General features: G+C 37.3%; 1 protein-coding gene across 1 annotated transcript in view; it reads left to right on the forward strand.

Moving 5' to 3' along the window:
- Sbp2 (SECIS-binding protein 2) overlaps positions 1–27,089 on the forward strand; it is a 303,049-nt gene that overhangs the window by 173,668 nt on the left and 102,292 nt on the right. Inside the window, exon 7 of the mRNA XM_090389376.1 lies at positions 8,658–8,818. Coding sequence (XP_090245502.1) covers positions 8,658–8,818 — 161 coding nt within the window. The remainder of the gene's footprint in view (positions 1–8,657; positions 8,819–27,089) is intronic.

Here is a 27,089-nt window from a genome sequence, read left to right on the forward strand (position 1 = left end):
GGAGGGAGTACATGATGAGAGCCTTGTCGATCAATTCGGCCCTGGAAGGATTGTGCAAGGCTCAAGGGGTAGAATTTTTTTCAGCCTGGACTGTACTTGTTAACAGGAGAGATTGCTTCTACAGGGATGGGATACACTTAAATAGAAAGGGTGCAAGAATATTTGCTGATGCTATCGAGGCAGTGTTAGGTGGGTCGGAAAACTGCTAGTTTGGGGGGATACAAAGACTAATAGTTTAACAGTAACCGCAGGCAGAGGTAAAGGTGATTCTTGCACAACTTCTATTAGAATAAGAAGCGACCTGGAGCGAGGGGTGTTGGGGGTTTCAGGGACGGATGGCAGTCATCATGGAATAGTTTTGTATATGGGATGTGTTAGGGTAACAAGGAATAGGCATAGGAGCATGTATGCTTGCATGTATACCAATGCTAGAAGTATAGTAAATAAATTTGATGAATTTGAAGTGTTGGTCAAGACATCAAAGGCGGATATTGTTGGGATAGCAGAGACGTGGTGTCACAGAGATATAAGGAATGCAGAACTGGAATTTGGGGAGTACAATGTGTACAGAAAGGATAGACAGGACAGAAAGGGAGGGGGTGTTATGCTGTTAATTAAGAAAAACATAAAATCAAAGGAAGTGCACCCAGTTAATATAGATGAACAGTGCTCTGTTGAGTCAGTTTGGTGCGAGATAAGCACTGCGAAAGGAAAAATAAGGGTAGGAGTGTGTTATAGGCCTAATGACTTGAATGAGTACAATGAACAATTGTACAGAGAAATAGAGTGGGCCAGTAAATCTGAATGTCTTATAATGGGGGATTTTAACTTCCCAGATATTGACTGGAACTTGTGGGTTGGTCACTCACACACCAGTCAGACTTTTGTGGATTTATTGGATGATTGTTTTCTGCAGCAGCATGTTCGAGAGGCAACCAGAGAAAGTAATACTCTTGATCTGGTTATCAGCAGTGATCATTCGTGTATTAAGAATTTGCAGATAAAGGAACCACTAGGTGGCAGTGATCACAGTGTGCTGAAGTGGGATTTACTCAAAGAGGTAACTACCGTCAGGGGTAAAGGAAAGGGTTTTTGCTTCCGTAAAGGGGAGTACAGTGGTCTCAGACAGTTTTTAAATTCTGTACAGTGGGATCAACTGACGATGTTACCAACAGTAAATTCTAAGTGGGAAGCATTCAAGGAATTAATCGTGGAAGCTACTAGACTTTATATACCGATTAAGAAATATCGTTCAAGGTTTAGGCCTAAATGGTTATCAAATGAACTAATGAGACTCGTGACAGAGAAGAAAAATGCATGGGATGCATATAAATTATCAGGTGACGCAGAAGCCTGTGGCAGATATAAGCTAGTCTGTAATCAGGTCACAAAGGAGGTTCGGCAGGCGAAGGCGGATTACGAGAAATCTTTGGCAAAGGATGCTAAGAAAAACAGCAAGGATTTCTTTACTTATATAAACTCTAAAAGGAAGGGGATGAATATGATTGGTCCACTTGACATCGATGGTTCGACTGTTGATGATCCTGCTCAGATAGCAAACAAACTGAATGAGTATTTTGCATCTACATTCACACGTGAGGAATTATTACAGTTTGAAAATGGAAGAAGGTTATCAAATTGTAGCAGTGTGCTTAATGATTTTGTAATAACTGAGAGCAAAGTGGAGGAGAAATTGTTGAAGTTAAACATAAGAAAGGCACCTGGGGTGGATGGGATCTATCCAGTTATTTTAAAGGAGGCGGCAAAGCAACTAAGCAAACCCTTAGCCATAATTATGAGAGCATCCTTGGACTCAGGGGAGGTTCCCACGGACTGGAGATGTGCAAATGTGTAACCAATTCACAAAGGTGGATCGAAGGGTGACACGAGTAATTACAGACCAGTTAGTTTAACTTCTGTTCCGGGTAAAATAATGGAGTCACTGGTTAAAGATGCATTGCAGGATCATCTAGACAAGACTGCAGCAATAATTCAAACACAGCATGGGTTTGTTAAGGGAAAGTCTTGTCTGACAAATTTGATTGGTTATTATGATGTGGTCACAAAGGAACTGGATGCGAAAAATAATTTTGATATCATATACTTGGATTTCAGGAAAGCTTTTGACACTGTTGCGCATGGAAGACTACTGTACAAATTGGAGCAGAATGGTATTAAGGGTAAGTTGCTACAATGGATAAAAGGATGGTTAAGTGGGAGAAGACAGAGGGTGGTAATCAATGGGTGCTGCTCTTCATGGACTAATGTTATTAGTGGAGTCCCACAGGGTTCGGTGTTGGGTCCACTGTTGTTTTGTGTATTTATCAATGATATTGATGAAGGTATATCAGGCTTAATGTCGAAGTTTGCAGATGACACAAAGGTTGGCAGGGTTGTTAATGACAGTAATGGCAGTGTGCTACTGCAACAGGATCTAGATAATTTGGGCAGATGGGCTAAGAAGTGGCAACTGAAGTTCAACCTTGACAAATGCAAAGTACTGCATATGGGTAGAAGTAACCCCAGAGAAACGTACCAACTGTGTGGTACTACACTTAAGGTGGTAGAAAATGAAAAAGACCTGGGAGTAATTGTGCAGTCAGATATGAAGTTTTCTGAGCAATGCAGACAGGCTGCTAGGGCAGGTCATGGGGTTTTGTCAATGATATATAGGAATTTTGCTAGCAGGGAAAAGGAGGTGATTGTCCCTCTGTATAAGGCAATGGTCAGGCCACGCCTTGAGTACTGCGTACAGGTCTGGAGGCCTCATTTTAGGAAGGATGTAGATTTGCTTTGAGCGTGTACAGAGAAGAGCAACACGATTGGTGAGGGGAATGAAGGGATTCTCTTACCAAGAGAGGCTTAAGTTCTGCAAATTGCAGTGGCTGGAGACTAGGCACCTGCGCGGTGATCTGATTGAGGTCTATAAGGCCTTGAATGGGTTGAGCACGCTGAATTCTGATGGATCCTTCCACTTGTTCAGATTACGAACCTACGGGGACATAAGTTCAAATTAAGAAAGGACAGATGTAGAATAGATGTGCGGAAATTTGCCTTTAGCCAGCGGGTGGTTAATTGCTGGAACAAACTTCCTTCTGTCGTTGTGGAAGTTGATAGGTTAAATAAATTTAAGGAGGAACTGGACAGGCATTTGGAGGGAATGGTGTGATGATTTTTTTTTTTTTTTTTTTTTGGCTGATGCTGCATAAGCTCCTACACTTGCTTTCTTGCATCATGTGCCACTACTACTACTACTACTACTAATTTCCCCTCCACTTTGCTCTCACTTATTACAAAATTACTTAGCTCCCTGTTAGAGTTTGATAAACTTCTGGCACTCCCCTCATTGAATAACTCCTCTCATGTGTGAATGTAGATGCAAAATACTCATTCAGTTTATCAGCTACCTGAGCATGATCATCAATAGTCAACCCATCTACATTAATTGGTCCAGTCTGATTCATCCCTTTCCTTCTAGAGTTTACATAAGTAAATAACTCTTTGCTGTTTTTCTTTGCATCCTTTGCCAAAGATTTCTCGTAATCTGCCTTTGCCTGCCTAACCTCCTTTGTGACTTGATTACAGACTAGTTTATACCTGCCATAGGCTTCTGTGTCACCTGATACTTTATATGCATCCCACACATTTTTCTTCTCTGCCACAAGCCTCAAATTCGACATCCATTTTGTCCTAAACCTTGAACAACATTTCTTAGTTGGAATGAAAAGCCTAGTAGCCTCCAAAATTAAGTCCTTGAAGGCTTCCCATTTAGAATTCAACATTGGTAACATTATCAGTTGAATCCACTGTACAGAATCTGAGACCCCTGTAGTCACCTTTATGAAAGCAAAAGCCTTTCCCTTTAGCCTAGATGGTAGTTACATCTTTAAGCGATGTAACTTAAAGCGAGACAACTCCATTAAGTGAGGAAAGTTTTTCCTCGCTGAATGGACTTGTCTTCTCAGCATTGTCAGTTCTGCACACCACCATGGTACTGAATTTTGCTGGGGTTTCTTCTTTGGTATCAAGATGTCACAAGCTGTCTGGAGAATTGTTTTAATGACTGTGGCTTGGTTGTCTGGGGGCAGACGAGAAAGATTCTGTAAGAATTTTTGCTCAAGGAGTTATTTCAGTGTTATTCGAGACAGTTGAAAATCAAATGTTGAATGAAGGCACTGCCAAGACAGTACAAAGAAAATCCGTATAGCTGAATGAATTCCAATGTGATATAAGCCATAAAGATGAAGGGCAGCCACAAGCGAAGTAGTTGTTCTTGTGAAAATGACAAACATCTTTTTGAGTTTGACAAACATCTTTTTGAGTTTTTCTTTTTGAACATATTCTGAGCAAAATAGAAATATCTGTAAGGATCTTTCAGAAGAAAAGGTTGGTTTCTGGATTGCAATCACTAAAGGAAGTGAAGGTTACTTCCAGTCACATCTCTTATATGTATTCAAAACACAAAGTAACATTCTTGACAGTTTTTCTAATAATGCATGTTATTCTGTAGCTAATAATAGAACTGTTACTTTTTATTATGAAATGTAATGTAATTTATAGAACTAGTGCTTTTATTTATTTATTTTTTTTGTTTTGGCAGATGCAGGTTAATTTCACTCCCTTGCATCATTATGCCATTTTAATATTAATACTGATAATTAATAGCAGTTATTTATACTAACTTGTGTCAACATATATATGAGATGTAACCAAAATGTTCAGAGACTTACTTTGTTTCTTGAAATTGCAGTGCGTAGCTCACTGTTCTTTGGTGACTCATCTAGACAGTAATGCTTGAATCACCTGCCTGTTTATCTGCAGTCAGCTGTTAGTGAATTAGCACATATTAAATATAAGGTGTTTTGTGTTTTGTCATTTTTAAAATGGATGATTTTAATGAACAACAAATTTCTTTCAAATTAAGGAAAGGTGAAAGAGAAACCCACAGTGGGTAAAAAAATTTTTTGAAGAGGAATATATATTCAAAGCCTTTTTAGTAGTCCACAGTTTATAAAGGGCCACTTGTATGTCAAAGACAGCTCTCCAGATTTACAACAGAGAATCAGTCTTTTTTTAAAGATTACTATGTTTAATACTACTCTTATACCACATGAAATGAATAATATAGTTTATTAAGCTCTTCATCTAAACAACTATACATTAAGGTGATGTTTCAGACCCATCATCAGACTATGCTGCTAACAGACTCCTCTTGCTGATGCTCCCAGAAACCTGATGTACATACAGAAATCCAGAAACCTCAAAAGACTCATACAGAAACCTGTATGCGCATCAGGTTTCTGGGAACATCAGCAAGAGGAGTGTGTCAGCAGAATGGTCTGTCTGATGATGGGTATCGGTAAGATATCCGAAACGTCACCTTAATGTATAGTAGTTTAGGCAAATAGCTTAATAGACTATATTATTAATTTCACGTGGTATAAGTGTGGTATCAAACACAATAATAATCTTAATGGAAAACAACTACGCAACGTCCTTCCCTAACTATATTAGTCTTTTTTTTTCTTTTTTTTTCTTTTTTTTTCTTTTTTACTTGATTTGACCTTTCTCACCATAATGATTATAGTTGGTGACAAAGAATATTTCTCCCTCTTTTTGAAAAAGTTTTTTTCCATCATTTTCTTTTTTACAAAAAGTAAAATAAAATTACATTAAAATTGGAATTGTATCTTTTATTATTATTATTATTATTATTAGCCATATGGTGCAAGGAAGCCTGAGGCTTATGCTGCACCAGCCAAAAAAAATTTTTTTCTGAATTACCCTGAGAGAGAGAGAGAGAGAGAGAGAGAGAGAGAGAGAGAGAGAGAGAGAGAGAGAGAGAGAGAGAGAGAGAGAGAGAGAGAGAGTCAGAAGTAGAAGGGAATCACCAAGAAAGAGAAGAATGATGATATCCAGCTCAGAACCCTAGGTGTGCCAAGCCCATACTCACCAGATGTGAGCCCCTGGGGTTAAGGAGCAAGAGAATGATGCCCATTCCAATTTGTTATGGAACATAATCTTTCTCTGAATTGTGTTGATCATGCAGGCATTATTCAGAAATATGTATCCTGACAAGTGAAACAGCAAAAGGTTACGGTTGTGGAAGAACAAAAACAATAGGCATTGTTAGTGGAATTGTACAGATAGGGAAAGGAGAGGTAGTGATGGTTCTGAAAAATGGGATATTTTTGATTGTTACAGATTGCAGTAATCAAGAATGATTCCAAACTTCCATTATGGTGACATTAAAAAAATTGTCAGATTGAAAGCAGCTTGCCCTCAATGCCAGCATTAGAAGGTGATTCTACAGGGTATAATATTGGACATTTAGATAACCAGAAGGCATGTGGGATTCCTTCAGAAAATTCTCTGGCACTTAAGTGTTGATAATGCCCTTGTTATGGTAGGCCTAAAAACTGATAATATTAAAAGAGGAGATTGAGCACATGGTGGTAATAGGCTGTCTTTGTCATCTTATTAATTTGTATGCTGAAAAGGGAGCTGCATTCCTTCCTGTAAGAATGTCACAGGTGGCACTTGGTGTGTAGTGGCTGCATATGCAGTCTCATTATATAATAACCACACCTTGTATATGATAAGAGAGTTAAAGGTATGGTTCAATTGCACACATCCACTTTCATATATTTTTAAAGGAGTTGTTAATGGACATTTCATTTTACTGTATTCTTTAATGGACAGTGATATATATTGATAAATGTTATTTTCAACTTGGACAGAGAGAGATTTTTGGACCTGATAATCTTTCAAGAGGATAAAGACCTCCACACATTCACTGGGCTCTTACTGTGTTATTAATCCATAGGCATGCACACATGGGGCTTTCCAAATCCCACACAATTTCAACAAAATCGTACTCTCTGTCAGAGGCAGATTGGGTCAAAAATTCTTACTGGGGAAAACTTGTAGCGCCTCATACTAGTGTTTATGGCAGTATACTAGAGTAATTATTGATTGATCATTAATTTTTTAATGAATTTTAAATATAAATGTAAATATATAAAGATACTTGCCTACATTTATTTCAATGTGTGCACTCTTACGTATCATACTCTAACTTTACATATCAACTGCTCAGTTACACAAAATTTTACAGTTTTCAGGTCTAAGCTTATATAGATTCTCGAATCCATGGATGGTCCAATTAACATTAATTAAGAGCTAAAGGGATTACATTCCACAATTCAGTGGTGTCCATAAAACCTATACAACAACCTCTCCCACATGCTGTACCGAGAAGTTGCACCTGTAATACCCACAACAGAGCAGCTGCTAGCTGCAATAGCAACCTGGTAGTGTTGCTTTTATCAAAAAAATTCTAACAGCATTGATGCAACTACTATACAGCAAGCAAAAAAAAACATTTCCAAACGACTTTACTCATATATTACTGTGGATAAGGAAGATCCATATTTTTCTTATTTTGATTTTTGAGCCTTTAGTTTTCATATATTAGTCAACAAATAGAATGCATTGGATGTCAGAGTGTAATATTGAAAATCGCACTGACCTCCATCGGCCTTCGACCCACCTTGGTTTACCCAGTAAGTCTTATGGTTAGTCCACCTCTGCTCTTTGTTTACTTGGTCCAATCAGCCAGAAACAAAGGCGTTTTTTTTTCCTTTCCTACTGAAAAGTCCAGAATTTGCACAAACAGAAAAAATCCAGGATTGAGTTAAATGTGTTCTTCATAGTTGAATTCATAGATGCATGTGTTGAAAAACAAGAATTTAAAATTAGTGGATTCTCTTGGATCCAATTGTGAAGAATGTTGGTTTTACATTTTATGGTATCACCTCCAATTGTTACACTTTCTGGATTCATGTTATTGAAGAGTTAACTAGCATTCAATTGTTGAAATATGCAGTTTTTTTTTTTTTATTTAGTTTTTTTTATTTACATTTCTCTTACTGACAGTGTAGATAGTGCCCAAATAAGAAAGGTTATAAAAAAAAAAATTAATATTGCTACAGAGGGCGTTTTATTTTTAAAAAAAATTAAATGTTTTAATATAAAATGGATTTTTCACAGTTGTGTTGATAAGGGAGTGAAAATAAAGTTGATTTTAAAAGTTGAACAATTTTGAATTTCTTGCTGATTTTTTAAGATTATTAAAGGGGTTGCTTTTTCTGAGTGAAACATTACTAGAACTTTTGAAATAAAGTGGCTCATCATAGCCTAGATTTGATACTTGTTGTGGAATCATTTAAAATCATGCAATACAGAAATGACTCAAAAGATGTAACAACAACCAGAGGGTAATCTGAATAGGAATAATGAATGCGTTTTGGATCAGCTTTCCTTTTGCTGTTTGCAGTTTCATTACTTGAATTAGAGCTGCTATTGATTCAGTGGGAGGACATCTTGAATAATATTTATTGTCATGTAAATTAAACACTCATAGTAAAACTTAAGTTGTTTTCTCGTATGCAAATTAATATGTTTACATGGAAATCTGAAATTTCTTTCTTTCACATATTTTTATATTGTTTCTTTATGGCCACTTGTAGTTCATCTCAATGTTATGATTTCATATTATTATCCTTAGTGATTATTGCTTGCCTTCTTTTTAGAAAAAGAAAATTTTTTATAGAAATCCTTGTTTTTTACTAATTATCTCAATGTGGTATTACTAGATGTTTCATCTGTGAAAAACGAGACATGTACGAAAGAATCTAAAGGAAACAAAGAAAAGAACTGGAATGCAGAAAAAAGCATGTCGGAAGTTGAAGAAGAAATTAAACCGAAGCGAAAATCACGTGCTCCAATTCTCATAAGCGACTTAATAACAACTAGGGTTGGTAGTAATAGTAAATTTCCTTGAGATTAGAAATTTCAGCTTAAAATATTAAATATCTTTCATTTATTAGCAATTTTAAGTTATTAAGTGTAAGGTAAGATACCTTTTTTTTTTTCATTTTCTTTCTGTATAAAATAAAAAATTCCCCTAGTCTTGTGTTGCTTTTGAGAATCTTTGTTGTATTGGCTGCTCGAGTTTTGAATTTTTCTCTAGCTATAGAAATATATTATATTTCTATAGCTAGAGAAATACTATAGAATAATACTATAGAAATATAGTATGCTAGGGAAAAATTCATAATGTAATATAGCTTGCAAGGAAACTTCATTGCATTGGTTTTAAAACAGTTTATTAAACTGGAATTTAAATCTAACATTAAAGTTTAACTTTTCAGTTTTAATGTTCATGTTTAATCAGATTTAATAGCAAAATTAAAAAGTTAAATATAAATATTAAATTCAATTTTAAGTTTAGAATTTAGAGAAACCACATGTTCCAACCATGAAACCACATGTGGGCACGTGCACTTTCGGCCATTGCTCACTGTTTTCCGTGAAGAATAGGCAGGCTTCACTTCCAACCAAATTCCATGCCACAGGATCACTACAATCAGATTGTTACTCACTATCAGATGCAAGGATATTTGTAGACAAACCTTATGTTCTTTTTACTTTGGTTGTTCAAGCTGTTTGAGTTTATCAAAGTTGTCATATTCTTTCTGCAATAAACTTCGCTGAAAGCAATGCAAGATGAATATTTTGGTAACCAAGGAAGTGAGGAACATATTGACAACTAGCATACTGAAAGCTCCCAACAACAGATGCCATCCGTGAAAATTTACTACAAGTTTACCACAAGAAAATTTACCACAAGTGGATCCATGCAGTTCCAAACCACTTTCTGATGATTCTCTGTTGCATCACCTGAAACTTTGAATCTGGCACTTCCTCATCTTCCAAGCTTCAGGTCAGCCAACAGAATAGCAGAGTAGCCTGCAAGACTCTATTTGTGTTAAGACTTGACCTCACACCACACCTGAAGAAATTGCTAGAGCCATTAAGGAAGACCTCAATCTCTCTGTAACAGTACAACAGTTACTGGAAAAAATGCCATCATACTCCTCATTTAGAATTGTTTGTGTTAGAAGTGAGTGAATAACCCATCTATGTAGCCTACTGGAACTCTCATAAGCTCCTTCTTTAATAGGACAATATCTCAACTCTCCCATAAGCAGTCTGCTTGTGCATCTGAGAAAGACCGGCGCGAACCCATTGGATGGCTCATGAACAATCAATGCATGACAACCTACTCAGGCGCCTCTGTAGTCAGGTGGGAAGGAGCAGCAGTGTGTAGCACACGCTTCTTGATTAGACCGGGCCCGTCACCACCAAATACGGAGGATGCGGAAAGGTCAGGGAATGACCACTGCATATTCCCGGAGCAATATGGCCTTAGTTGCTAATGCTCCTAAAAACCAAACAACAACAACCTACTCGATTGTTCATCAGTTACCACAGGTATGGAAAAAATTTCATAATACCTATTCTTACAGCAGAGATGGGAGAAATCCCAGGTGCCGTCTGACACGAACAATACCTATTCTTACAAGGATCTCAGCCTTCCCAAGGTGAATAACCAGAAGAAAAGTGCCTATGAGACCAGTCACTCTGGCCAAAATTCCCTGCTCCCGAATGCTCAGAATTGTTTATCAAAATATGTAGTCTGCACAATAAGCTGGAAACCATTGAACAGATATTTCTTTCACAATTTATTGATATTCTGTGCCTTATAGAAATGTAGCTTGACCAGAATCAGGAGTATTCTTTTGTGCTAATCTTGCAGGCTATAACTCCCTCTTTATTTCAAGGGATCAATATAGAGATGGTGGAGTGGCAATCATCTATAAAACCTCACTATTCTCCCTTGTGCACTCTCTCTTGTACCTGGGTCTGGCTGGATGCCCCACATCCAGCCAGACCCTGTTGTATAAGGCATTAACTGCAACTCTTAAATGCAGTAATACCCTCATTACTGCATTTAAACTACCATCTACATTCTCCTAGCTCCAGATCTGACACAATCGAAAATGCATCAAATTGGCTCATCAATTAACTCCATCCATCTGCATTTTACTTCATCTGTGAATATTTTAACCTCTCTCCCTAATTAACCTCCATTCAGTCTTTCTAAAAAACCTAATGTAATGAGTAGTGCAGATGAATAGTAGGATTTTAATTGTGATAAATTAGTAGCTCAAAGGTTCTAATCACTTGTTAGGCATATATCTTCTTTGTGTTTAGTTAAAGAATTTTAACTTTTTAGCAAGGATATAACTAATTTAACATTGTGATCATTATGGTATAGCGTAATGTATGTCTTGAACTTGGTACGTAATACGTATCACTGCATTTAGGAATCTGTTAACTTAGTGTAGTATTGTCAAATCAATTAAATCGAGGGTTTGGTGTCAAACAACGTTAACAACAAAATTGCATTTTCTTTTTGCGATAACTTTAGTTTTATTCTATACAAATAAAAATGCATATCGTGTCATGGAATTGTACTTCTCTAGTACTTTACAAGTTAGCTTAGGCTGTAAGTACATTTCCGGTAAACAAAGAAAATTTCAAATGATCTTTTTTTTGGTTAATTATAAAAACATCAACTACAAAATGATTTTGTAGTTAATGTTGTTTGACATTAACTACAAAAACACTCAGTGTATTAACCTTATTAATTTTCATTGTTAATCAATTAAATTGTATCTAAACAGAAATCATGCCCCAGACTAGAGCAAAAAAGCAATGGGCACAAAGTAGCGGGAGTGCTGTGGGTCAGGGAAGAACCAAAGGGAGTGATTCTCCAAATGCATCAGAGAGCCTAAAAAAATGTGCAACTTGTGAAATGTCTGCAGAGCTTTCTGGAACATGACATGATCCAGCCAAGGAGGATATCTTTGTGCATGTTAGGTGCAGAGAGTGTGAAGAAATTAGGCACCAACTCAATGTTCTTATGGGTATTTATGAGAGTTCAAAGAGTAGGATAGATGTGCTCAAAGGAATCGAAATAGGGCCATCAAACTCTCAGCTGCCTAACTCAATGCCAGAGCTCACTCTTGCAGATCAGTCAACACAACGGCAATCTTCAAGGCAGAATGCACTGGTCTCACAGGAGCTAGTTATTGTCAGTGACTCTATTGTCAGGGAAATATGTTGTGCAAGAAGGATAAGCAGAATAGGACCAGGGTATGTCTGCCAGGGGCAAAATAAGATGATGTTGCAGAGTAGAGATCATCTTTTAAAGGCACAAAAAGTGATATTATTGTACATGTTGGCACTAATGATATTTAGAGTACGAGATCTGAGAACTTACTTAACCAGGGGCTCATATCTGGTGAGTATGGGCTTGGCACACACCCAGGGTCCTGAGCTTAATATCATCATTCTTCTCTTTCTTGGTGATTCCTTTCTACTTCTGACACTCTCTCGCTCTGTCTCACTCAGGGTAACTCGGGAATTTTTTTTGGCTGGTGCAGCATAAGCCTCACTCTTCCTTGTGCCATATGGCTAATAATAATAAAATACAGGACGATGTTGGCAAAAAGCTGTGAGTTAGGATTGAATTTAAAAGTGTCTGGAATTCTGCCTAGACGCAATAGGAGGGAGTATGTGTTGAGAGCTTTATCAGTCAGTTCGGCCCTGGAGAAAATGTGAAGGCTCTTTGAGGTAGAATTTTGCTTAGCATGGTCTGTGCTTTAACAGGAGAGACTGTTTTTACAGGGATGAGATACACTTGAATAGAAGGGGTGTAAGAATGTTTGCTGATGTTATCGAGGCAGTGATAGGTGGGTTGGAAAACTGCTAGCTTGGAGGGATACACAGAGTAATAGTTTAATTATAGCTACAGGCAGAGTTGAAAGTGATTCTTGCATTGCTACTGTTACTACATGCAGCAGCCTGGAAAGCAAGGTGTCTGGGATTTCAGGCCCTGCTGTGGGTCAGCATGAAACAAATGAATATATGGGCTATGTTAGGGTAGCTAAGAGAAAGAACACGCGTGTATGCGTGTTCTTTCTCTTAGAACATGCATGTATGTATACTTGTATGTACAATAATGTCAGAAGCATTGTAAATAAATTTGATGAATTTGAAGTACTGATTAAGTCTTCAAATGTAGACATTGTAGGAAATGCTGAATTTGAATATGGGGAGTACAATGTATACAGGAAGAACAGACAGGAGAGATGGAGTGGTTATGCTCTTAGTTAAGAAGAATATTAAATCTAAGGCAGTACATCCAGTTGACTTGGTTGATGAGTGCAATGTTGAGTCAGTTTGGTGTGTTATAGCCTAAATGGCTGTGATGAATATACCAAACAGCTATAGAGGGAAATCGAGTAGGCCAGCAAATCAGAATATCTCATAATGTGGGATTTTAACTTTCGAGATGTTAACTGGAATTTGTGGGTCGGTCACTCACACACACTAGCAAGACGTTTATGGATTTATTGGATTACTATTTTCTACAGCAGCATGTTAGAGAGGCAACAAGAGGAAGCAATACCTTTGATCTTGTTATCAGTAGTGATCTTCATGCATTAAGAATCTGCAGGTAAAAGACCCACTGGGTGGCAGCTATCACAGTGTACTAATGGGGAATTTAATTAAAGGAATAACTACTGTCAAGGGTAAAGAGACCAACATATTTTTACCTATAGCAAATTCTAAATGGAAAGTATTCAGGGAAGTAATCAAAGAGGCTACTAGTCTTTTCATACCAACAAAGAAATATAAAACAATAGGCATAGACCTAAATGGATGTCAGATGAACTATTGAGACATGTGGCAGAAAAGAAAGGTCATGGGATGCATATATACACTGAAAGGACAGAATTCATGGGATACCTGGTTACTGGACAATGCGATGGTGTCACCCCTCTCACTAGTGGACGAACCCACCGCCTGGCAGGTTTATAGGTACACTACATCACTGTATTCACGTACACGGTAATTCAATGTCAATATGGATAAATGTCATGAGTTAACTGACTTTGAAAGAAGGATGATAGTGGGTGCCCGATGCATGAGTCACTCTATTGTGGAGGTGGTACAGAAATTGCACTGTCCCCGTTTGACAGTATCAAGGGTGTATTGGGAATATGCCATTTCCAGAATAACATTTCATCGTGGACAGTGCTGAGGGTGGAGAAAGATGGTGGATGAACTTGGCCGTCGACATCTGTCTTGAACTGTTTCATTCAACTGGAGAGCGACAGTGACACAATACACTGCTGACTAGGACTTCTCAAATATACAAATTTTTTCTTCCCAGGAAATTTTACTGATTCTCGGGATCCCGGGAATGGTTGTATAAATTTAGAACAAGTAATATAAAAAAAAATTTTTTAAAGTCAATTCCTACTTAGGTCAACAACGAACTTTCGACTTTCGACTTCAAAAATTTATCAAAAAATTATTGATTTTCGCAAGAATTGAACTCGCATTCTTCACCTTCATGTGAAAAATACTGAAATCCTTGCATTTTACCGATTGAGCTATTGCCTGTTGATTTCAATTTTATTCCTAAATTTATATCCTGCTAAATATCTTATATAAGAGAAATTTTTTTCTCCCATATAAAACTAAAATTAATTAATTAAATTTAATTAATGAATTAATATTTGAAAAAACTGTATTAACATCAAGTGTCATCCACTGCCAGTTTAAAAAAATGTATTTGAACTTGAGTGGATGAATAAAAAGTATTTTATTAACGATTGAAAATTTGAACAAGATATATAAATATATATAGGGAGAGTGTGAACTAATAGTAGGAATTGAAAAATCGACTGTTTATTTATATATTTAAAAATTAAACAATTTACAGGAAACAAAGAAAGACTAGAACATTATATTTCTTTATTTACAACTAAAATAAATTTCTTTGTGAAAAAATAACAAAAAATTAACTTTCTTTTAAAAAATGAAGACTTTTTATTTAAAATTTCGACATTTACAATCAAAAATAAATTTATTTAATGTAATTTGATAATAACTCCTTAAAAAACACAAATCATCAATACTCCTGTCACTAAGGCTAGTTCTCAACTTTATGATAAATAAACCGACTGCAGAAAATGCTCTCTCTTTTATTCAACAGAAGTTGGTGGAATGGTTTTTAGTGAATAAACTAAATGCAAAATGTTGGAAGCTCTGTCTGCAGTTGCCTCAAATAATTGCAATCCTTGCTTCAAAACCAGGCATAAACACTGTTTGTGATCCTGAGTAAAAATTCAATCCAAGACAAATTTTGTTTTAGATTGAATTTTCTCAATGCTTTTGAATTTTCTCTCAATGTCATGGGACTCATGGGTTGCGCAATTTATTTATTTTCTTCATCTACTGATTGTGAGAGACAGGGCTAGATGGAGATTCATCTAGTGTAATCAGTCATCTTAGAAAATTCTAATGATTCTTTGGTAAACAATTGGAGGCCAGGCGTCACTGCAGAATTCACATAATTTCCCCCAGTATTTAATTACTGAAGCAGGCTGACCAAAGTCATATTCCTTCTCTCATTAATCCATTTTATAAGAGAGTTCTCATCTTGGCAAATTCTGACTTTTGTTGTTGTAACTCATTAATAATGAAAGCAAATACTCCTTCAGCGGTTAGCAAAGTTGGATCACGGCTGCATAATTTCTCTGCACCAATCAATTTTTACTGGCTACAGGATTGAAACAATATCTTGCAGGACATCAGTTACCAAATTGGCAGGAATTTGGTAATTAAAAATTAGTTGGTAATAAAGATAAATCATTTTGGTATTCCGGTAACGAGAATGGTGATATTTGATAATAATAAAGTAATATAACAAGTATAAGATTTTAAATCCTACAAAAAGTCAAATTCCTTTAAATATTCTTATTCTATTTCTAAGACCGACTAACAGTTAGCATTCCTGACTTTTATCTTGCAGGCATTCTCAATTTGTTCCATTGTAATTACACTTGACAGGTCAGCAACCCTACTCTATATACTAATAAAATACATTTGTCTATATATATATATATATATATATATTTTGTATATATTTAATTGAATTCACTCTGCTAGCCGCAGTCTGCACCACATGCAAAACTACGTATGTAGTACGTTCGAGTACGTATTGCAGTTTACCTGAAATTAAGATTAACATAAAAAAAAAAAAAAAAGGGCACCTAGTGCTGTAGGTCCTAGGACTTTAACTATGGGTAGGAGCCACAGGAATAGGTAAGGTCTCTGTTTGTGTTATGATGTATATGTATGAAACTTATACATCATAGCTGACCCAACAGAGACCAAAAAGGAAGAGACCAAATATAATTCAAAAATAAATAAGTAAATAAAAGTAAAATGCTAAAATAAAACTGAAAATTCTGTTAAAGGAACAAAAAGTGAAAGTATGAAAGAAGGCAGAATACCCAGTTTGAAATTTAAACAAAGTAAACTTAAGATGAAAGAATAAAGTCAGATTTTTTTGACAACTTACTGTAGGATCAGACTAGAGATAGTGAAATTAGCGGAGTGTAACGAATGTAGGGCTGTATGGAAGACCAAAGAAATTTCTCTGTTAAGGAGACACCCTAGAACAGCCACTGACTAGAAGGGTGTGAGTTACATTCTAAGGTGTGAAGCGGACCCCATGAGCAAAAGGTTACAAAGTCCATGGGATGTTTACCCTGAAAGGTTGAACACAGAATTTTGAAATACATGAGTAATTATGATTTTATAATAGAATATTTAAATTTTTGGCATCTTTGAACATCATAGAATATTTAAAATTTTGATGTCTTAGGTTGAATCTAAAATACTGAGAATATATAGTTAAAAGGGATCAATTAAATGCAGTTTTTGAGCCTAGAGGCTGTGCACTACAGTTGCACAATACGATAAGAGTCGGCAAAAACTTTCAATCTGTAGACTTTTTCGTTACAGAGATTTTCTGGTTCAATTCTTAGTTGATTGAAAAGTTCTATTGTGTTTGCTGGAAAAAAGTGACTTAGGCTGTCCAGTTTTTTAAGTTGCTTTGAAGAGGATGTCTTGTTTCAGCAATCCTGGTGGCTTCTCGACGAGAGTGAAACAACAATACTGGAAGCGTCTAATCTTCCTATTAGCAGTTGGGCTAATGTGAAAATGTTTCTTGTGTTAATTGTCTGTTTCCTGGGAGGAATGCTGAGATTGGAAAGTAGGATGGCTCTAGAGATAGTAAGTGGATGATTTGAGATCCTGTTCAACCATCTCAAGAGCCAGTATTCAATACAGGTAGATCCTGACTTTACGAGTTAATTCGTTCCTAGCGCACACTCATAAAGCAGGAATTTATTTCCCATAGACATAATATTAAAAATAGGGGTTCGTTATCAACAGTGAAATTAGTTAGCTAATTAGTTTGCTTAAACAATGATTGATTTATCCAAAGAAATGAAAACATAGCCTGTAAAATCAAGCAAATTATAATAATAAAGAAATTATTTATGACTTACAAATGTTAAAGAATGTTTATTCTTCATCATCAACTAAATGCACACTTGTTTATCACTCATTATTGGCTCGGCACTCGTTGGTTTGTTGCACAAAAGGAGGAGTCTTCTTCAAGAGCCATTTATTTCCAGGATAATCTTCTCTTTTCTTTATAAATTTCAAGAACATGCATAAGCATTTTTTAACGAAACGCACAAATTACAACTAACACGACTTGCATGGAGTAACAAGTTTACGAAGCTTAAAAAAAAAAACAGAATGAAGAGAAGATTCTGAAAATTTATTTATGTTTTTTATACAATCGAAGATTTCATTAAAAGGGAAATATATTTCACCAATGTTAAAAAACCACACAACTCCAGCTATTGGTATTTTCTCAAATGCAATAACATCAAGTTTACTACCTGTTTATAATTGCTTGTGGTAACAGAAAAGCTCAATAAACTGGAAAGTGCAAATTGTTTTTATTGTTTTATGGTCGTGACCTCCAGAAATGTGCTCCAAAAATATCACAAAGCCGTTCAAAATTGGTTCTTATGACAGAACATATGATAACAGTGAAAGTGTAGTGCATTTTAATGATTTGAATTGGTAACTAATACAATTTACACTATAAAAATGACCTTTTAGAGAGTTATATAGCGAAAATTTCAACTTTTGAGGTCGTGGAACGAATTAGGAGAGAACGCCCTGTGAAATGGAGTAATGGACAATAAAATTGTCATTACAGATTATGAGGTGTCTTTCCTTCAGAATCTATGTATATTTATATTGGTTGAAGTAACCCCAAATGTGGGGGGGTGAAATGGTCAAAGTGAACCGTGCTCGTGTGACAGAGAAGTAAGCAATTAAACAAATGAGGCAGATGTGTCAGCAAAGGGAAAATAAATGACTATCAAAGTAGTGTTGAAAAGACATTAGCATTAGCAAGGGCACATGATGCAAGAAAGCAAGCTTATATAGAAAAAAAAAAAAAAAAAACCCCGTATTTCACCCATTCTCTCGTTCCAAATATTTGTCAAGTTTTCCCTTGAATCTATTTAAACCATCAACTTCTACAACGGCAGATGGAAGTTTGTTCCAGCAATCAACCACCTGCTGGCCAAAGGCAAACTTCCACACATCTATCCTGCAACCGTCTATCCTCAATTTGAATTTATGCCCTCTCAGGCGATTATTCTGAGCAAGAGGAAGAATTCCATCAGCATTGAGCATGCTCAAACCATTCAAGGCTTTATACAACTCAATCAGATCACCTAGCAGGTGCCTAGTTTCCAGACACCGTAATTTGCAAAACTTAAGGCTTTCTTTGTAAGAGTAACTCTTTGTTCTATTCACTAATCTTGTTACCCTTCTCTGTACTCGTTCCAACAGCTCTACATTCTTCTTCAAATGAGGCGCCTCCAGACCTGTATACAGTACTCAAGGTGTGGCCTGATGATTGCCTTATACAAGGGGATAATCACCTCCTTATCCCTGCTAGAAAAATTCCTGTATATCATTGACAAGACACCACGTGCTACTCTTGCAGACCATCTGCACTGCTCAGAAAACTTCATATCTGCCTGCACAATTACCCCCAGGTCCTTTTCATTCTCTACCACTGTCAGTGTAGTACCACATAGTCGATACGTTTCTCTGGGGTTGCTGTTTCCCCTATGTAGTACTTTACATTTGTAAATGTTAAACTTCCTTTGCCACCTCTCAGCCCATCTGCTCAACTTTTCTAGATCCTTTTGCAGCAGTGTACTGTCATAAGTGTCATTAAAACCCTGCCAACCTTCATATCGTCTGCAAATTTGGACATTAAGCCTGATATCCCATCAACAATATCATTTATAAATACTGAAAACAACAGGCGCCTCCGTAGCCAGGTGGGAAGGAGCAGCAGTGCGTAGCACACGCTTCTTTATTAGACCGGGGTTCAAGCCCATCACCACCAAATACGGAGGATGTGGAAAGGTCAGGGCAATGACCACCACATATCCCGGAGCAATATAGCCTTAGTTGCTAATGCTCATAAAAACCAAATAACAAAAACAAACAAACTGAAAACAACAATGAACCCAACACTGAACCCTGAGGAACTCCACTAATAACATTAGTCCACGAAGAGCAGTGTCCATTGATTACCATTCTCTGTCTTCTCCCACTCAACCATCCCTTTATCCATAGCAGCAATTTGGAAGACTGCCACACTGCTCCAATTTGTCAGCAGTCTTCCATGTGCAACAGTATCAAAGGCTTTTCTAAGATCCAAATATATCATATATCAAAGTTATTCTTTGCATCCACTTCCTTTGTGACTACATTATAGTATCCAATGAAATTAGTCAGACAAGACTTCCCCTTAACAAACCCATGCTGTGTCCGAGCTATAACTGAAGTCTTGTCTAAATGATCCTGCAATGCTTCTTTAACCAGTGTCTCCATTAATTTTCCTGGAACAGAAGTTAAACCAACAGGTCTGTAATTACGTGTGTCTCCCTTTGATCCTCCTTTGTGGGGGGCACCTCCGTAGCCAGTTGGGCAGGAGCAGCAGTGTGTAGCACATGCTTCTTGATTAGACTGGGGTTCGAGCCTGTGACCACCAAATACGGAGGATGTGGCATGGTCAGGGAATCCATGGAGCAATATGGCCTTAGTTGCTAATGCTCCTGAAAACCAAACTACAACAACTCCTCCTTTGTGGATTGGGGTCACATTTGCACATCTCCAGTCCATGGGTACCTCCCCTGAGTCCAGAGAAGCTCTCATAATAATGGCTAAGGGTTTGCTTACTTCCTTTGCTGCCTACTTTAATATAACTGGGTAGATTCCATCCACCCCAGGTGCCTTTCTTATGTTTATCTTCAACAATTTCTCCTCCACTTTACTCTCAGTTATTACAAGATTATCTAGCTTACTGCCAGAGTTGAATACCCCTCCCTGAATAACTCCTCATGTGTAAATGTAGATGTAAATGTAGATGCTGTTTTTCTTTGCATCCCTTGCCAAAGATTTCTCGTAATCTGCCTTCGCCTGCCTAACCTCCTTTGTAACTTGGTTACAGATCAACTTATATCTATCATAGGCTTCTGTGTCACATGTTAATTTATATGTGTCCCATGCATTTTTCTTCTCTGCCATATGTCTCTTTAGTTCATCTGACATCCATTTAGGCCTAAACCTTGAACAATATTTCTTAGTTGGTATGTAAAGCCTAGTAGCTTCCAAGATAAGTTCTTTGAATGCTTCCCATTTTAAATTTGCTGTTGGTAACATCATCAGTTGGTCCCACTGTATAGAATTTAAATACTGTCTCAGACCATCGTAGTCACCTTTACAAAAGCAAAAACCCTTCCCTTTACCCCTGATGTTAGTTACCTCTTTGAATAAATCCCACTTCAGCACACTGTGATCACTGCCACCTAGTGGTTCCTTTATTTGCAGATTCTTAATGCATGAAGAATCACTGCTGATAATCAGATCAAGAGTATTACTCCCTCTAGTTGCCTCCCGAACATGCTGATGTAGAAAACAATCATCCAATAAATCCACAAAAGCCTTGCTAGTGTGTGAGTGACCAACCCACAAATTCCAGTCAATCTTTGGGAAATTAAAATCCCCCATTATAAGACACTTTGATTTACTGGCACACTCTATTTCTCTGCACAATTGCTCATTATACTCATCAGATTCATTTGGCCTATAACATACACACCTACTCTCATTTTTTCTTTCCCAGTGCTTATGTCACACAAAACAGACTCAACATTGCATTGGCCACCAACATCAATTCGATGCACTTCCTTAGATTTGCACATCTCCACTGTACACAGCATAGCCCCTCCTCCCTTTCTGACCTGTCTATCCTTTCTGTACACATTGTACTCCCCAAATTCCAGTTCTGCTCTGCTTATGTCTGTATGACACCATGTCTCTGATATCCCAACAGTATCTGCCTTTGATATCTTGACTAGCACTTAAAGCTCATCGAATTTATTAACTATACTCCTAGCATTGGTGTACATGCAATTATACATGCACCTGTTTCTACTCTTAGTTACCCTAACACAGCCCATGTATTTACTTGCCGATGCGCCATAAAAAATCAAATCAAATCAAATCAAACCATGTATTTACTTGTTCCACTATGACTCCCAGCAGTCCTGGAAATCCCCATTATCTTGCTTTCCAGGCTGCTGCTCAATTGCATTTCAATAGAAGTAGTGCAAGAATCACTTTTACCTGTGCCAGCGGCTACTGTTAATCTATTAGTCCATGTATCCCCACAAGCTAGCAGTTTTCCGACCCACGTTACTCTGCCTCAGTAGTATCAGCAAATATTCTTGCACTCTTTCTATTTAAGTGTATCCCATTCCTGTAGAACCAGTCTCTCCTGTTAACAAGCACAGACCAGGCTGAGAAAAATTCTACCCCTTCAGTCTTGCACAATCTCTCCAGGACCAAAGGCTCTCATCATATACTGCCTCCTATCGTGTATGGTCAGAATTGCAGACATTTTCAAATTCAACTCTAACTCATGGCTTGTTTTCAGCATTGACTTGTACTTGTTAAGTAATTCCGCCGGTCTCCTACTCTTAATATCATTAGTGCCAATGTGTGCAACAATATCACCCTTTGGGACCTTAAAAGATGATATCTGCTTTACAACATCATCAACCTTTGCCCCTGTCAAAGGTTGATGATGTTGTAAAGCAGACCCGAGCAACAGCACTTCCATTAGTTTGAGCCATTTGCTTTGCTGCATCTAACCTTTTTCAACAATATTTTCTCCGTTTCCGTGGCAATAGAGTCACCTACAACAACTAGTTCCTTTGGGACCATCGCTTTCTGCCTTGGGGTTTGCCGCTGTGTTGCTTGATTTTCACTTGCAAGCTCTGGAGGTACCTCCGTAGCCAGGTGGGCAGGAGCAGCAGTGCGTAGCACACGCTTCTTGATTAGACCGGGGTTCGAGCCTGTGACCACCAAATATGGAGGATGCGGAAAGGTCAGGGAATGACCACCGCATATCCCCAGAGCAATATGGCCTTAGTTGCTAATGCTCCTAAAAACCAAATAACAAACAAAACAACAAAAGCAAGCTCTGGCATTGATGTGGGCAGCTGAGAGCTTGATGGGCCCCTCAATTTAAATCCTTTGTGGGCATCCCACCCTGTCCTTCAAGCTCTCATATAAGCCCATAACTATGCTGAATTGGCTCCTGATTTCCTCGCACTCCTTACATCGTGCACACACAAAGACATTCCCCTTTGCAATATCATGTCCTGTTCCTGATTGATCCACAAACATCAAACAAGCAGTGCATTTCAATAGACTGTGATTCAGAGGACAACTGCCATCCTCGGTTCTCCCCTGAGCCACAGCACTTCCATTAGTTTGAGCCATTTGCTTTGCTGCTGTTTGCAGTTATAACACTATATATATATATGTATTTCGGTATCGAATGTTATCTCCAAGTTACGTTATATGACTTTCTTATCCCCTGTCAACTTATATGTATTAATTTATGATGTTACATTTGTAAAAACTAGGTCGCTATATTTATTTAGTTAAAGTACAATTCAATCGACAATGAAATTTAATAAGATTATAAATTTTACTGATTAATTGATACTACTGTACTCGCTATCTAGTTTTCTGTTAAACCTTACACTATCTAGTTTTCCGTTAGACCTTACGCTACCTAGTCGGTGACACTCAACTTTGATGAAAAAAGACGCGATAGCAGAAGGATAGCATCTTGATATTGCTTTTGGCTAGCCTAATCGCGCATGAGAAATAAATTGTATTGTTAAAGGACAGCAGAAAGCAAGTGTAATAAGGGGAATATAGTTGTGCTCAGGCTGTCTGGGGTTGCAAAACCCATACCAAAGTCAGCCTCTTTCCAACCAGGGTCCGACTTTGGTACGAAAGCAATATCAAGATGCTATCCTCCCAGTATATCCTAAGTACCATTATTAGAATCTATTTTCTTTGCTTTTCACTTTTTACTTTCTAACTCTAAATTTTTATACCTCAAGATCTATTAGAGTAATTTGAGGGAAATTGAGATGCTATTGCTTTACTTATTCTTACCTCCATTCCCCTTATTTCAGCATAATCTTTCTTTTGCACATGTATATAATAAATACACCACAGCTCAATATAATTATGGTTGGTGTACATTTTCTGTATTATTTTTGTATTATTTGTTTCATAGCTATCTGTTGGGCTAGCTGTTATCTTGCTTGTTTGCTGTTAAATTTAAATTTAAGTATAGATTACCAGATGGTTTATAATTTGGATCTAGTTAAACAGGCAGGTAACAAACAGAAACAGATAGCCTTGCTAATTATTGATTGGATATATTGAATGGTGCTAGCCCTCAAAAAAGTTTCATTCAAGGTATCATATTATGAATAATTAACCTCATAATCATTATTTTATTTTATTGTATTTTATATTCTTTATTTTATTGCTAATTATATGTTTATTTCCAGGGTATAGCAAAGTAAATCAGCACAGGCTGTCTTTGTCTTTAGAGGTTCTTTTGGCCTAATGCTTGCTTATTTCTTATATGCTAAAGTTTTATCATATGGTACATATTACACTCTTACAGTAGTAATTATATGTATATATATAGACAAATATATTATTATCAGTGTATTAGGTGGAGGTGCTGAACTGTCAGGTGTAATTACCATGGAAAAATTGAGAACACATGCATGGTAAAAACAGATTACCTGAAATAAAATGAAAGTAAATTAAAGTTTAACATAAAAATAAATGATAGTACCCAAAGCCATGGGTTCTAGGACTTTTAACTACTTTGTCAATAGCGATATGCAATAGCAATAGTCTCTTTTCTGATAACGTCAAACTACTCCATAATAACCTGCTATGCAATAATTTCCCAGCAGCTTTTCTCTACCATCATTTCAAAAAGCAATAAATATTATAAAATTTAAAAAACTTATACACTACAACTTTGATTTAAACAACATATTTACAATCTGACTTCATTTTACTTTGAGGCCTGTACATAATGCATAGTTTTCTACCCTCTAGACTCTGTCGTGTCTCACAATGTAGAAAGCTTGTGCCCATGGATTGTCTACCAATGGGGGTATTTTGTTTTGTCCTGTTTTGTTTATTTTATTTTTATTTCTATTTTCCTTCTTGTTACATTTCTTTATTAACAATACTAATACTGCCTTAAACACATGAAGCATTTGTCCAGTCATCCATCCTGGGACTGACTATTTACAGGTTTTGCAACCGGAGCACAACTATATTTCCCTCTCTTTCAATTACTTTCATTGGCATTAGTAGAGGCATATGATGCAAGAAAGCAACCTTATGCAGCATCAGCCAAAAAAAAAAAAAAAAAAAAAAAAAACACTCCCATTTCACCCCTTCATTTGTTCGAAATACCTGTCCAGCTGAGCCTTAAATTTATTTAGGCTATCAACTTCCACAACAAGGGATGGAAGTCTGTTCCACCAACCAACTACTATCTGGCTAAAGGCAAATTTCCGCACATCTATCCTACATTTATCTTTCCTCAATTTGAACTTATTCCCTCTCAGGTGATTATTCTGAGCAAGAGGAAGGATCCCATCAGCATTGAGCATGCTCAAACCATTCAAGGCTTTATACACCTCAATCAGATCACCTCGCCGGTGCCTAGTCTCCAGACATTGTAATTTGCAAAACTTAAGCCTTTCTTCGTAACAGCAACCCTTTGTTCCATTCACTAATCTTGTTGCCCTTTGTGCTCATTCCAGCAGCTCTACATCCTTCTTGAAATGAGGCCTCCAGACCTGTATACAGTACTCAAGGTGTGGCCTGACAATTGCCTTATACAAGGGAATAATCACATCCTTATCCCTGCTAGAAAAATTCCTGTATATCATTGACAAGACACCATGAGCTACTCTTGCAGCCCATCTGCACTGTTCAGAAAACTTCATATCTGCCTGCACAATTACCCTCAGGTCCTTTTCATTCTCTACCACTGTCAGTGTAGTACCAAGAGTTGATACATTACTCTGGGGTTACTGTTTCCCATATGTAGTACTTTATATTTGTCAATGTTAAACTTCATTTGCCACCTCTCAGCCCATCTGCTCAACCTTTCCAGATCCTGTTGCAGCAGCATACTGTCAGTAGTGTCCTTAACAACCCAGCCAACCTTTGTATCGTCTGCAAACTTGGACATTAAGCTTGATATACCATCATCAGTATCATTTATAAATACAGAAAACAACAATGGACCCAACACTGAACCCCGAGGGACTCCACTAATAACATTAGTCTGGTATATCAGGCTTAATGTCGAAGTTTGCAGATAATACAAGGGTTGGCAGGGTTGTTAATGACAGTAATGGCAGTGTGCTACTGCAACAGGATCTAGATAATTTGGGCAGATGGGCTAAGAAGTGGCAACTGAAGTTTAACCTTGACAAATGCGAAGTACTGCATATGGGTAGAAGTAATCCCAGAGAAACGTACCAACTGTGTGGTACTACACTTAAGGTGGTAGAAAATGAAAAAGACCTGGGAGTAATTGTGCAGTCAGATATGAAGTTTTCTGGGCAATGCAGACAGGCTGCCAGGCAGATCATGGGGTTTTGTCAATGATATATAGGAATTTTGCTAGCAGGGAGAAGGAGGTGATTGTCCCTCTGTATAAGGCAATGGTCAGGCCACGCCTTGAGTACTGCGTACAGGTCTGGAGGCCTCATTTTAGGAAGGATGTAGATTTACTTGAGCATGTACAGAGAAGGGCAACAAGATTGGTGAGGGGAATGAAGGGATCCTCTTACCAAGAGAGGCTTAAGTTCTGCAAATTGCAGTGGCTGGAGACTAGGCACCTGCGCGGTGATCTGATTGAGGTATATAAGGCCTTGAATGGGTTGAGCACGCTGAATTCTGATGGGATCCTTCCACTTGTTCAGATTACGACCCTAAGGGGGCATAAATTCAAATTAAGAAAAGACAGATGTAGAATAGATGTGCGGAAATTTTCCTTTAGCCAGCGGGTGGTTAATTGCTGGAACAAACTTCCATCTGTCGTTGTGGAAGTTGACAGATTAAATAAATTTAAGGAGGAACTGGACAGGCATTTGGAGGGAATGGTGTGATTTTTTTTTTTTTTTTTTTTTGGCTGATGCTGCATAAGCTCATACGCTTGCTTTCTTGCATAACATGCCACTACTACTACTACTACTACTACTATTAGTCCACGATGAGCAGTGTCCATTGATTACCACTCTCTGTCTTCTCCCCCTCATCCATCCCTTTATCCATAGACGTCCTTAATTACTACAATTTATTTCTTGCGTGTAATTAGCTGGCCGAAAGCAATATCAAGATGCTATTCCTCTATTATCACTACTTTTTTCTCCTTAAAAAAAGTTTAGTGTCTTTTCACACTACTTTGTTAGTTTTTGTTTCTCCCTGTGCTGGCACTTTGCATCATTTGGCTTACTTCCCCGTTACACAGGTATGGCTCACTTTGATGATTTCACACTCTTTCCCCCCCACTCTGGGTTACTTCAACTGACATAAATACACCACACAGTGAACTTTCTGTTTTCTTCTTTGGTATCTGGTGGCACTCAGCTAATTCAACATTTTCCTGTCCGTGCACACCGTAAGTTTTCTTATTTTTCATTCATTTTGTTCTTTTTACAGGATTCTATCGGCATTATTTTAGCTTTACTTTATTTTTTTTTTATACATTTTATATATTCTTT

The sequence above is a fragment of the Mastigoproctus giganteus genome, unplaced genomic scaffold, assembly GCF_048544385.1.
Source record: "Mastigoproctus giganteus isolate SK-2022 unplaced genomic scaffold, ASM4854438v1 scaffold_15, whole genome shotgun sequence".
Classification (NCBI taxonomy): domain Eukaryota; kingdom Metazoa; phylum Arthropoda; class Arachnida; order Uropygi; family Thelyphonidae; genus Mastigoproctus; species Mastigoproctus giganteus.